Source organism: Micromys minutus (assembly GCF_963924665.1).
Source record: "Micromys minutus genome assembly, chromosome: 2".
Classification (NCBI taxonomy): Eukaryota; Metazoa; Chordata; class Mammalia; order Rodentia; family Muridae; genus Micromys; species Micromys minutus.
The window spans coordinates 90,947,651-90,960,427 of record NC_137971.1 but is presented as its reverse complement, the minus strand read 5'-3'; the positions used below and the strand labels follow the sequence as shown (position 1 = coordinate 90,960,427).

The 12,777-nt window shown below is 38.5% G+C and overlaps 1 protein-coding gene and 1 pseudogene across 2 annotated transcripts; one reads left to right on the top strand and one right to left on the bottom strand.

The window, feature by feature from the left end:
- Window positions 1-675: 675 nt before the first annotated feature.
- LOC308418054 (olfactory receptor 52H1-like) lies at window positions 676-1,627 on the top strand (annotated as a pseudogene). Its single transcript has one exon. The product of its transcript is annotated as an olfactory receptor 52H1-like (transcript).
- Window positions 1,628-11,168: 9,541 nt separating this feature from the next.
- On the bottom strand, window positions 11,169-12,128 carry LOC308418027 (olfactory receptor 56B1-like; the record flags this gene model as incomplete). Its single annotated transcript, XM_080913365.1, has 1 exon — window positions 11,169-12,128. The coding sequence occupies one exon, from the start codon at window positions 12,126-12,128 to the stop codon at window positions 11,169-11,171; it is 960 nt and encodes a 319-aa protein (XP_080769491.1).
- Window positions 12,129-12,777: the final 649 nt, after the last annotated feature.

Here is a 12,777-nt window from a genome sequence, read left to right as displayed (position 1 = left end):
GCTTTTAAATCTTTTTATTTGCAATTTTTTCACATGATGTTCTCTTTCCGTGTGTGTGTGTGTGTGTGTGTGTGTGTGTGTGTGTGTGTGCATACATGTATGTGCGTGTGTGTATACATACCATCTATAGGAATAATGAGAACCGGAGCAGATACAAGGGGTATAGCATAGTTGAGTGTGAAGAAGCAGAGCAGAACAACACACTGGAAGATCTGCTTAGGTTTCAGACACCGAGTCTGTTTGTATGAAGCCCCAATTAGCATTTGGATAATTAAATGGATCTCTGACTAATATGTAACATAGTTTGAAATGTGTATTTTTGTATTTGTGGGTATTGAGCATAGGATCTTTTACATTCTAATCAAATGCTCCATCTCTGAGAAACCTACCTAATTCATTCTTTATGTGGTATTATTTAATGCACAAAATTTCCAAAGAAACTTTACTGGGTTGCTGTCAGTAGTCAGGACTGATTCAGTCATGTGACTTAAGTCTTTGGGAAAAATACTCCAATGATGCATATTATATGATTGAAAGTTTGGCAAACATATATTCATAAAAAGATGAAAAGAGGGATAAATTAATGATTTCTGAGAGGTAATGGTATTGGGAAAGTTTGCTTGGATCACTGTAACTGTCACATTTCATTTTCAGTTTACGAGAGCCATTTAACCCATGCCCATAGTGACTACATTCAACCTCAGTAGTTTCAATCCACGCTTTTTCATCCTCCTGGGAATCCGGAGGCTGGAGCACTTTCATATATGGATTGAGATCCCTTTCTTTATTATCTACTTTGTAACATTTGCAGGCAACAGCATCCTCTACCTCATTTTTATGGAGCACAGCCTTCATGAGCCCATGTTCTTTTTCCTCTCCATGCTGGCTGGTACAGATCTCATTTTGTGTAATACATGTGTTCCCAAAACCTTCAGCATCTTCTAGCTGGGTCCTCAGCACATCACATTAGCTGGATGTCTTACTCAGATGTTTTTTTCTCCACTTCAGCTTTGCCATGGATTCTGCTATCCTGCTGGCCATGGCATTTGACCACTATGTTTCCATCTGCTTCCCTCTAAGATGCACCGCCATCCTCACGCTCTAGATTGTTACTAAGATTGTGGTGGCGATTATCAGCAGGAGCTTTTGTATCATCTTCTTGTGTGTGTTCTTGCTAAAATGACTGCCTTTCTGCCGAGAACTCGTCGTTCCCCACACGTACTGTGAGCACATAGGCATTGTTTGTCTGGCCTGCGCTGACATCTCCATCAATATCTGGTATGGCCTTGCAGTACCCATAATGACTGTCATGTCAGAACTGATCTTGATTGGCATGTCCTACACTGTTATTCTATGTGCCATCTTTAATCTTCCCTCCCAGGATGTCCGCCAGAAAACCCTTAGCACATGTGGTTCCCATGTCTGTGTCATTCTTATATTCTACACACCAGCCATATTCTCTGTCCTTGCCCATCGTTTTGGTCACAATATCCCCCACTCCTTCCATATACTTTTTGCAAACCTCTATGTAGCCATCTCTCCTGCCATCAAACCAATTATCTATGGGGTAAAGACCAAGCAGATTCAGGACAAAATCAACCTATTCTTCCCCAAAGTCAACCATTGAAACAACACTGAGGGCTTGGTAAAAATAAGAGTGAATGGTATCAGCTTAGGACTAGTTCATATTTCTTAAAGGTGAAATACTCATAATGCCGACCTAAATTTATGTGAAGTGGTAGAAAATCTACTCTGGGTGATAGAAAGTGTGGAAGATTAGCCCATGTTTACAAAAGCCAAATAAGAACCAAAGAAGACATCCTTCCTGACAAGATAGAGAAAAGGGAGGTTTAGCTGCCATTTGTAGGTAAGATTTTTAATTATCTCTTGGCCTTTGGGCTGACATCAAGTATAATATCAAATAATACTTTCAAGATGTATGATATAGCATATTGAATACATAAAGTGTAGACAGGCTATAACTATAAACAAGTTAGAACAGATTAATAAAAACTTCACAACATGCCATATTTCTGTAGGATATTTTTTATATGAGAGCTGGAATCAGCAAATGATTACTCTTTTAAAAGCATATTTGCTGAAAATTAATCCTGTAAGACAGTGGTTTTCTGAACTATTCTGGATACTAGGACTTGATAAAATTTAAACTTCAGGTTCACTCTTATTTTAAAGAACATCTGCAATCTGTAAGGATTTCTTGGGAGATTCTTATATGCAACAAATCTCTGCCCTTTCCAGATCAAAATGACCCAGTCTTTTGATAGATTCCAAAGAGTTAGTTCTTGTAATTTTCTGGGCTAAAGGTAACAATATCCTTTATGCTCCACATAACTGTTACTTGATTAACATTAACTATTTATCCAAACATGCACACCCTTAAACCTCATATTCAAATATATTATTAATTACCTCTACTTATTTTAGTTTTCTCTTCAGCCTGAGACCTTTTTCCTTCAAGATTTTTTTCAACTTTCATACAAATAAAACAAGAATAACAATAAAAATAGACTGCTGCCATGAATATTGGAAATGTTATTATGTATATAAATGACCCTTTAATTATTCTGTGTGGCAGATTTTACTTTTCAGTGAGGTCACAATACCTTATGATGTCCATACTTACTTGTACCTTGGCTTGTAATTTCCATGGCAACGTTCACAGTCTAACCACCTTCTTGAATTGTCAGGAACTATCTAGAAAAGGCTAAAGGCATACAAGTGACTTTCTGGAGAGGACTCATCAATTTGAATGGCTGCAATTGATGGATAATTCTGGATTACAAGACTTTCAGAAATCTCACCTTGGGGTTGAGTCCTATTGCTGATATGCCTTTTCTGTACTATGGTATAAGGTAATAGTCCTAAAACTTTAGTCCATTTTATTAGTCAGATCTTCTGCAGATCAATAACGTTGCACTTTTTTGGGATGCTATGTAGACAGATTAATGATTTCATAATACTAAATAACGGTTCTATACAATTTATAAATTTATACTAACAACTTCTAGTCCCCCACAGAAAAGGCTGCACTTAGGCTCTGCAGCCTTCATGTGTCTCAGGCTAGTTGCACTAAAGTATGAAGCAGATTCTAAATAAAATTAGGATTAGGGAAAACATTTCTTCTAGGCTGGCTGTGAAATGATTATTTGATAACTAAGGTCATAAACTGGTAATAGATAATTTACTATTGGTGCAAAGAGAGAAAATAAAATATTGACTGGATTAATTTACATAAAACTTAAAAGCTAATGAGATAAAACTAAGCTAACTTATTACACAAAAATTATTGTTATAAACTCTTAATGACTCTAGAGTTAGTAGCCGATAATGAATGTTTAATTAGATAACTAGTCTTAATGAAAACACATGTAAATATTTCTGTTGTAACTTCTTCAATCTATGATTTAAACTTATTGCGAACTTGAAGAAAGATGCTTAGAATTCCATGTGATTATGTATCTTGAAAAAGTATAAGAACTAAGAATGATGACAGTGAGCAGAACAGAGCAGAGCAGAGCAAACAGGCTTCTTTGGCATGAGACAAGTTTTTTCTTTCCGATAAGGATGGGGCTTTTTTCTTATAGTTGGGCTTCTTTCATTCAGCAATAAAGAAGTAGAAGCATTTTCTTCCTCTGAGCAAAGAGGTTGGAGCTTGTTTTCCATCCACAATAAGTGAGTTCGTTCTGTGTTGGTGCTTCTCAATGAAATTTACTCATGGTGGCTTTTGTTCCATCCACTGTGTGTGTGTGTGTGTGTGTGTGTGTGTGTGTGTGTTTTGTGTGTGTGTGTGTGTGTGTGTGTATAAATACTTGTTGAGTGGATGAGAGAGGTGGTTGGGCCTGATATGAATGTGTGTGTGAATGTGTGTGTCTATGTTTATGTGAAAGTTTTTGAGCATGACTTTCTTGTCCTGGTTCACAAAGAGTTAATTGCTTCAGGCCTCCCTCTCACCTGGCCAGCAGGGGCATGATGACTCCTGTACTAGAGAGAAAGGAAATCTAACAATTAATCCTTACTTAATTTTCAGCTGCTGCCAGCAGGAACCAATTACTAATCGTATATTCTTTCTATGCATATGTACACTTAGGACTTAAAGAGTTCAGAGTTTCTCACTGGACATTCTTGCAAGCCCCAGATATTTAAGTTTTGTTTTGTCGTTACGTTTGACTCTATAAATGGCCCATCATTGTTACCAGCTGTCTACTATCAACATGACTCCAATCACCAATGCTTCCCTACTGCTGCTTAAGAGAGACAGACAGAGAAAGAGATGGGGGTGGAGGGGGAGACCTGGGAAGGCTCTTGGCATCAAATATAGAATGAACTGTAGCATTCATTGACAAATAATATTCAGTAGAAGTGACCTTTGAGGACTTATAGGGTTATGTTGTCAAAAGAAATCTTTGCAGTTTCAATCTGGGCCTCTTAATAAGCTTGGCTTTACTAGATTCCCCTTGGAGCCCAATTACTATGATATGTGTACCCCAAGAAACATGTGAAGCCATTTATAAATGTTCTAGTGAATGGCCCCAATCTTGATTCTGATAGCCAATAACAGCCACAGTCTCTCTTAGAGTCTGAACTTGGACATTAGTGCAGCTGAGACTCTAGATAGGTTTAGTATTAATTTGGAAGACAAATGTACTCAAGTCGCTGGTGCTTTTGGCTAAAGAATGTTGTAGTACTGAATGCATAATATTATTTTACCACATGTGATGAGATATAAGATGCAATGACATTATTTGTTTCAAGCAGAATAAATACAAAAATGCTATGGTTGGCTAGGTTCAAATGAAAATGTCCCCCCAGCATTTCCATTTAATGATAGACTCTGCAAGCAAAATATGGCAGCAGGGATATGACTAGGAATGTCAAACTCATCCTTAGATGCTTCTCAGCCATTCAATATTCCTCAATTGAGAATTTTTTGTTTAGCTCTGTACCCGATTTTCTAATAGGATTGTTTGATTCTCTGGCATCTAACCTTTCTATTCAGATTGATGTCTGAGGTAGCTCCATTTTCAGTATTCTGACTTATCTTTCAAAGCTTAAACACCTACATACTCGCTACTTAAGCCCTTGGAAATACCTTGGAATTGAAATTTGTATCATTGCATTCAAATTATTTTTAATCTAACTTTCAGGCATTTAATCCCTGACAAGTCACTCTTCACTCTCGAGAGCCCATTCTTCTGAATCTCAGTTTAACACTCTTTGACCTCAATGACACCAATTATTCCACTGTCTTTCAGGCTCATTTCCCTCATTTCTTAATTTTGCAAAAATCAATTTTATGTTTAATTCTTAGAATTCATTTTGAATATAAATTTGTAGGCATAAATTTTTTTGCAGCCTACTTTTAATAAGGGTTCAACCTCTCCTCTATCCTATCACACACCAGAGGTAGTAGAAGAGAAAAGTTAGGATATGGGGGAACTGGACCTGTTAGCAATAGTTCTTTTGGTGTGAGCTCGATCTTCTTGGTTAGTAGTTCAGCAAATATGAATCAGCAGCTGCAGCAGGCAGACACTGGCTCTAACCAGCAGCTACAATCTAGTTCTTTCTGCAGGCAGATACCAGGCCGCTGTAGTTTAATCCTGAAGAAACCACAAGTCTTGCAAAACCAGACTGAGGTGAGGTTGTGGAGGCAGCAAACTGCCACAGGAAACTCATGAGCAATTCTTTGGCAACTTTCTCTCAATAGCTCAACGGTAGCGTTATCACAAGTTGAGCTCAACAATGCTATGAAAGGAGAACCAGGAGGGAGAATGATGCCACACTTCTTGCTTTAGATAGGCATGAAAGGTTTTAAAATTAAATGACAAAAAGGGGAGGAGTTTGGCTATAGAGGATTTTAGGTGTCCATACCCCTGAATGCACCTGGGAGGCCATCAAGGGAAATGTAAATTGGGTTGTATGATTTGGTGAAGAAGGAGGGGAATGGCTGGGGAACCTGGGATAAGGTAGGATGAAAGAAAAAGAGGCTCCCATTGTTGTTAAAAAGTCCTTTGCCATCAAAGAGATGAAACAGGCTGGTGCCACTAGCAAGCAATGGGTAAGGGGTACCCCTAGAGATACAGATATTTGGTGGAGTTTGGTTGGTAAGGCTGTCTCTTTACCCCCAGAATAAGGAAATGAGGAGAGATTGGTTCTCACAATTCTGTCAGGACTGAGTAGGTGACTCCAGTGTCCAGATGGAAAGAAATAGTGATGGGACCCAGAAGAAAAAAAAAAATCCTTCTTTAAAAAACAAACAAACATTTCTTCTTCATAGAGTTGAAGTTCTTGTTATATAGGTTCTTCACTTGCTTAGTTAGAGTCACACCAAGTTATTTCAAATTGTTTGTGACTATTGTGAAGGGTATCTTTTGCCTAATTTCTTTATCTGCATGTTTTTTCTTTGAGTACAGGAAGGCTACTATTTTGTTTGGGTTAATTTTATATTCAGCCACTTTGCGGAAGTTGTTTATCATCTGTAAAAGTTCTCTGGTGGAATTTTTGGGGTTACTTACATATACTATCATGTCATCTGCAAATAGTGATATTTTTACTTCTTTTTTTCTGATTTGTATCCCTTTGATTTCCTTTTTCTGTCTAATTGCTCTGGCCAGGACTTCCAGTACTATGTTGCATAGGTAGGGGGAAAGTGGGCAGCCTTGTCTAGTCCCTGATTTTAGTGAGATTGCTTTAAGTTTCTCACCGTTAAGTTTGATGTTGGCTATTGGTTTGCTGTATATTGTTTTTATTATGTTTAGGTATGGGCCTTGGATTCCTGTTCTTTACAAGACTTTTAACATGAAGGGGTGATGAAATTTGTCAAATGCTTTCTCAGCATCTTGAGACGACTATGTGTTTTTTTTCTTTGAGTTTGTTTATATGGTGTTTTACAGTGATCGATTTCTGTATATTAAACCCATTCCCAGGAATGAAGCCTACTTGATCATGGTGAATGATCATTTGATGTGTTCTTGGATTTAGTTTGCCAGAATTTTGTTGAGTATTTTTGCATCAATGTTCACAAGGGAAATTTGTTCGGTGTGCTCTTTTCTTGTAGGGTCTTTGTGTGGTTTTGGAATGAGGGTTATTGTGGCCTTGAAAAATGAGTTGGGTAGTGTTTCATCTGACTCTATTTTATGGAGTAGTTTAGATAGTATTGGTATTAGGTTGTCAATAAATGTCTGATAGAATTGTTCACTGAACCTCAGTTTTTCTCCTAGTACTGCTTTCATTTTATTCCATAGGTTTGTGTATGTTGTTTTTTAATTTTCATTAAATTCTAGAAAATTCTTAATTTCTTGTTTTTATTTCTTATTTTAGCACGCTATCATTTAGTACAGCATTTTTCAGCTTCCATGTGTATAAGGGCTTTTTTTGTCTTTGTTGTTATTAAAGACCAGCCTTAGTTCATAGAGACCTGATAGGATACATGGAAGTATTTCAATCTTCTTATATCTATTGAGGCTTATTTTGTGACGGACTATATGGTCAGTTTTGGAGAAGGTGCTGTGAGGTGCTTAGAAGAATGTGTATTCTTTTGTTTTAGGGTGAAATATTCTATAGATATATTAATTCCAATTGGTTCATAACCTCTTCTAATTTGACTGTGTCACTGTTCAGTTTCTACTTCCATGACCTTTCCATTGATGAGAGGGGGTTTTGAAGTCTCCCACTATTATTGTGTGTAGTACAATGTATGTTTTGAGCTTTAGTAGGGTTTCTTTTATGGATATGGGTGCTCTTGTATTTGGAGCATATAGGTTAAAGATTGAGAATTCATCCTGGTAAAATTTCACTGTAGTGAGTAAAAAGTGTCTTTTCTCATTTTTTGATAACTTTTGGTTAAAAATCTACTTTATTCAATATTAGAATTGCTACTGCAGCTTGTTTCTTGGGGCAGTTTGCTTGGAAGTTTTATTTTCCCAGAGTTTTATGCTGAGATAGTGTCTCTGAGATGAGTTTCCAGTATGCATCAAAATGCTGGATTCTATTTATGTATCCAGTTTGATAGCCTATGTCTCTTTAAAAGGGAATTGAGTCCATTTATGTTAACAGATATTAAAGAACAGTGGATGCTGTTTACTGCTATTGTTGCTATTAGGGGTAGAATTATGTCTGTGTGTCATTTTTCTTTTGGTTTTCTTGTTAGTTATTTTCTTGTTTTTTTCTAGGATATAATTTTCCTCCTTGAGTTGGGTTTTCCATCTATTATTCTTCTTAGGGCTGGGTTTGTGGTCAGATATTGTGTAAATTTAGTTTTGTCCTGGAATATCTTGGTCTTTCTATCTATGGTATTGAGAGTTTTGCTGGGTATAGTAGCCTGGGCTGACATAGCCTGGCTGATCTTGTGTTCTCTTAGGGTCTGATTGATGTCTGTACAGGATCTTCTAGCTTTCATAGTCTCTGTTGAGATGTCGGGTATAATTCTGATTGGTCTGACTTTATATGTTACATGACCTTTTTCCTTTACTGCTTTTAGTATTCTTTCTTTGTTTTGAACTCTTGGAATTTTGACTATTATGTGTTGGGGAAAATTTCTTTTCTGGTCCATTCTATTTGAAGTTCTGTAGGCTTCTTCTATGCTCATGGTCATCTCATTCTTAAGAGTATGGAAGTTTTCTTCTACGATTTTGTTGAAGATATTTACTGTGCCTCTTAAATGATATTCTTCACCCTCTTCTATTCTTATTATCCTAATGTTTGGTATTCTCACTGTGTCCTGGATCTCCTGGAGATTTTGGCTTAGGAACTTTTGTCTATGTTTTTCTCTAAATCTTTTGTCTATGTTTTTAATGTTGTTTTTGGCCCCTGAAATTTTCTCTTCCATCTCTTGTAGTATGTTGGAGATGCTTGCATCTGTGACTCCTGAATTCTTTTTTAGGTTTTCCATCTCCAGGGTTGTCTCTTTTTGTCTTTTCTTCATTGTTTTTATTTCCATTTTCAATTCCTTCACCTCTTTGTTTCAGTTTTTCTGTCGTTTTTTGATTCTTTGAGTTTTTTACCTGTTTCCTCTTTAAAAGATTCTATTTGAATATGGTTGCCCTGCCATACTTGTTAAAGGGAGTTTTTCCATGCCCTTCTCAAAAATCTCCATCATCATCTTGTGGTATGATTTCAGATATGAGTCTTCTTTTTCTGGAGTGTTTGGCAATATACCGCTTGCTGTTGCGGGAGAGCGTAGTTCTGATGTTGACAGGTTGTCTTGCTTTTTATTGCTTAAGTTCTTTTGTTTTCCTCTTGCCGTCTTGTTGTCTGTGGTTATAGGTGGTCTTTTTGTCAGTGATTGGTACCGTCTCTCTCATGGACCTGAGGGCCCGTGGGTTCAGGGAGAAAATTGCTTCTGAGTGTTTGGCTTTTGGTGGGCAAGCAGTGAGTTCTGATAGCAGTGACTCCTCTGTCTTTGTAGGCTCAGATGTGGGAGCTCTTGTGAGGCTGTTCTGGTAGCTTAGCCCTGTGCTCACAGGTCTAGAGTACTACTTATAGGGACCTGGACTTTCTCTACACCACAATGGACCTTTTCCCCAATAGCACAGTACTTTCTGCTCTCTGAAGACGCCTGATGTGCTCTCCTATGCCTATGTGTCAGACTCCCCTCTGGTCCAGGTGTAAGAGGGTCTGTAGAGTTGAACTTTAAGCACTGTCTTTCCCAGGAAAACCCCGGCTCCCAATGACAAGGGCCTGTGCCTTACAGTGGGACTGTGTGTTTAGGCTTTGAGCCAGGGTGTTTCTGGTGGATCCCGAGTCTTGTGCCAGAGTTTTGGCTCCACTGAAGTGGAGAGCCATGTTTTCTGTGTGCTCTGCCTACCCCTCTCTGTGCTTTGGTTACACACAGTGCAGTCTCACCAGCCCTGTGTCCATGGATCTCCACTGTTTCAGGTGCCACCTATTTCAGTATTTTAAGGAAAGGCACAGTGGCAGCAAAGACTATTTTATATGGGGGAAGATGAGGCAGTTTCCCTCCAACCAACCCTCTCTTACACCTGCAAGTACACAGATACACAGACACACACACAAGAGAAAAGAGGCCACACAGCTTAACAAATAACACATGTTTCTTACTAACAACAGTAATTTTTATTATTTTTTTGACTCAATAAGAAGGTAAGTAAAAAAAAGTGTCACTGGATAACATGTTCTACAGCAGTGGGTCACCTGAGAAGTGTCATGAGATACCCTGTGGGAAATAATGTTGAGGGAGGCTGGACTTAGAAGAATCAAGGATCTAAACTAAATCGAAATCTCTTATTTGTCATTGCCATTGTTTCAGTGCCTACGTGTCCCAAGACAGGGAAGCTCATCTCACGGAACATGAAAGTCAACTGTATAGTGAGCTTCATAGAAGGACAGAGAGCAAATCTAGAGAAACAAGTGGACAGCAACTCTATATAAGTGGATTTAATTGTTCATGCTGGGTCACCCACTCACGGAGCACCTAGCACTCTCTCACAGCTCAGTCAGGCTTTGACCATTGTTTTCTAAGTGTGTCTCTGCAGCAGGTATTACTAAGGTGATGCTGACTTTGCTCCTAATATACAGTCAACAAAGTGCAAGCCTATCTAATAATTTGCAGACTTGTTAATGTATTGGCTTTTACTGTGGGTTATGCATATAAATCACCAGTTATGTGGCCCTTTTCTCAGCCTTTGCAATTACGTTGGGTGAGATGGATGCCATTAGTTAGACTAGTACCACAGTCGCCTACAGCTCTGTGCTCTCTCTCTCTCTCTCTCTCTCTCTCTCTCTCTCTCTCTCTCTCTCTCTCTCTCTCTCTCTCTGTTTTCTTCCCTGGCTGTGTTACAATAAACTTTCAATCCATTTCACACCACTAAAAAGACTGTAAGTATTTCTATGTATACCCATTGCGCTACCTTAAAATTAAAGAAAAAAATCACTAGTTACCTTTGTAATACTCTTATCTGGTCTAGTGAACAATATTTCCATATTCTTCAATATAGTTATTTAACTTTTATTAATTTTAGAATGAATGTAAAAGGAATTTTTAATTTCTTACATTTTCAATATCATTTATATTTTAAATAATCATGAAGAGGACCTCATCAAAAGGACATCTATCTCCAACGAGTATATCTAGAATGCTACCACATGTGTAGAAGATGCTAAAGTCCATGTACATCAAGGAGAAGAGATTTTTACTTCTCTTGTAAGTGCTGACAAAGCACCTTTCGGAAGCCCCGCCTGAGTTCTCTTGTCCTAAGTGCGTACACAATGGGGTTGAGCGAAGGAGGGATGATATTGTGCATCACATTGAGCAAAACTGGGATGAGAGTGGCCTTGGTCTCTGCCAAGTGTGTTATTGAAATCACCACAACGATAGTGTAGAAGAAGAGAATGAGGATGAGGTGGGAGCTACAAGTGCTCAGAGCCTTAGAAACAGCCTCAGATGAATTGAGTCTGAGTACTGAGCGCAGAATCAAAGTATATGACAGTATGATGAGACCCAGGTCACTGCCCATTCCAAGCCAAGCCAGGGTTAACTGGCAGATGCTGTTCGGCCTTCTGTCATCACAAGCCAGGCTTGTGACACCAAGGTTAGAGCACAGGCAGTGATCGATTTCATTTCTCCAACAGTAATTCCGCTGGGCTGCAAGCACAGGCACTGGAATGACACACAAGCCATTTCTCAGCACCATAAACACTGTGACCTTTAAGATCAAGGAATTGGTAATAATTGAAGAATAGCGGAGAGGATAGCAAATAGCTACATATCTATCAAAGGCCATGCAGAGGAAGATACCTGACTCCATGCCTATAAAGCAGTGAATGGCATAAATCTGAGCAAAACACTCAGGGAGGCTAATGACCTTGGCATTAAACCAGAAGATGGCCAGGATCTTAGGCATGATGGTTGTGGCGAGGCCCATGTCCACCACAGAGAGGATGCCTAAGAAAAGGTACATGGGCTGCTTCAGGGAAGGGTCCTGATAGATGATGATGATAATTAGCACGTTTGTCCCTATTGCTGAGAGATAGAGTAAGCTCAGCGGTAGGGAGAGCCAGTGCTGCCAACTGTGGATGCCTGGGAATCCCAGCAGGATAAACTCGGATACCTGGAACTCAGAATTATTAAAGTCTTTGAGATATGCAGACATTTTCCTGTCAAGAAAAGAAAAGATGGGGTCTGTATAGTCAGTCACTTTAGTCAAAAATCAAAAAACAATAATTATTTCAGTTCTTACATTGAAACACTTAAGAATATTAATCAATATCATCAATTTTAATGTCATAAATCTTGTTCTTGGAAAATGTAGCTGTGGGTTCAAATTCATGCTGGAAAATCATGATGTTCAGTGTGTGCAAGTGTGCTGAAGGATTCAGCAACATTTTAGTCAAAGTCCTGTTCAAACTTGAATAATCTCTTGGGAGGCTTCCTGGAAGGTACTGTGACCTTATGATCAAATCATGATAAACTTCAGCATTAATTCTTAATAGCACAGCTCTGATTGTGCTGATTTTAGCAATGCCATGGTGCAGACTGTGTGAAGGAAATGATTTTTTAGAACACTTTGTGACCCCAAATGCTGTCTTAGTAGATTTAGCCCTGCTAGGGTATATCCAAGAACCACCTTCAAGAGGATTTCTAGGGGAAGAGCTGTCTTCCCAGGAGTCTTTACTAGTGTTAGGACTTAGTCTATCATTATCTGTCCATGACTTAAAAGCTGTTTTGTTTTCCAATGAAAGCTTTCATAACTCCTGGGAAAGTGGAAGATGTAGGGTGACAAACAGCTTTACTATTTGGTG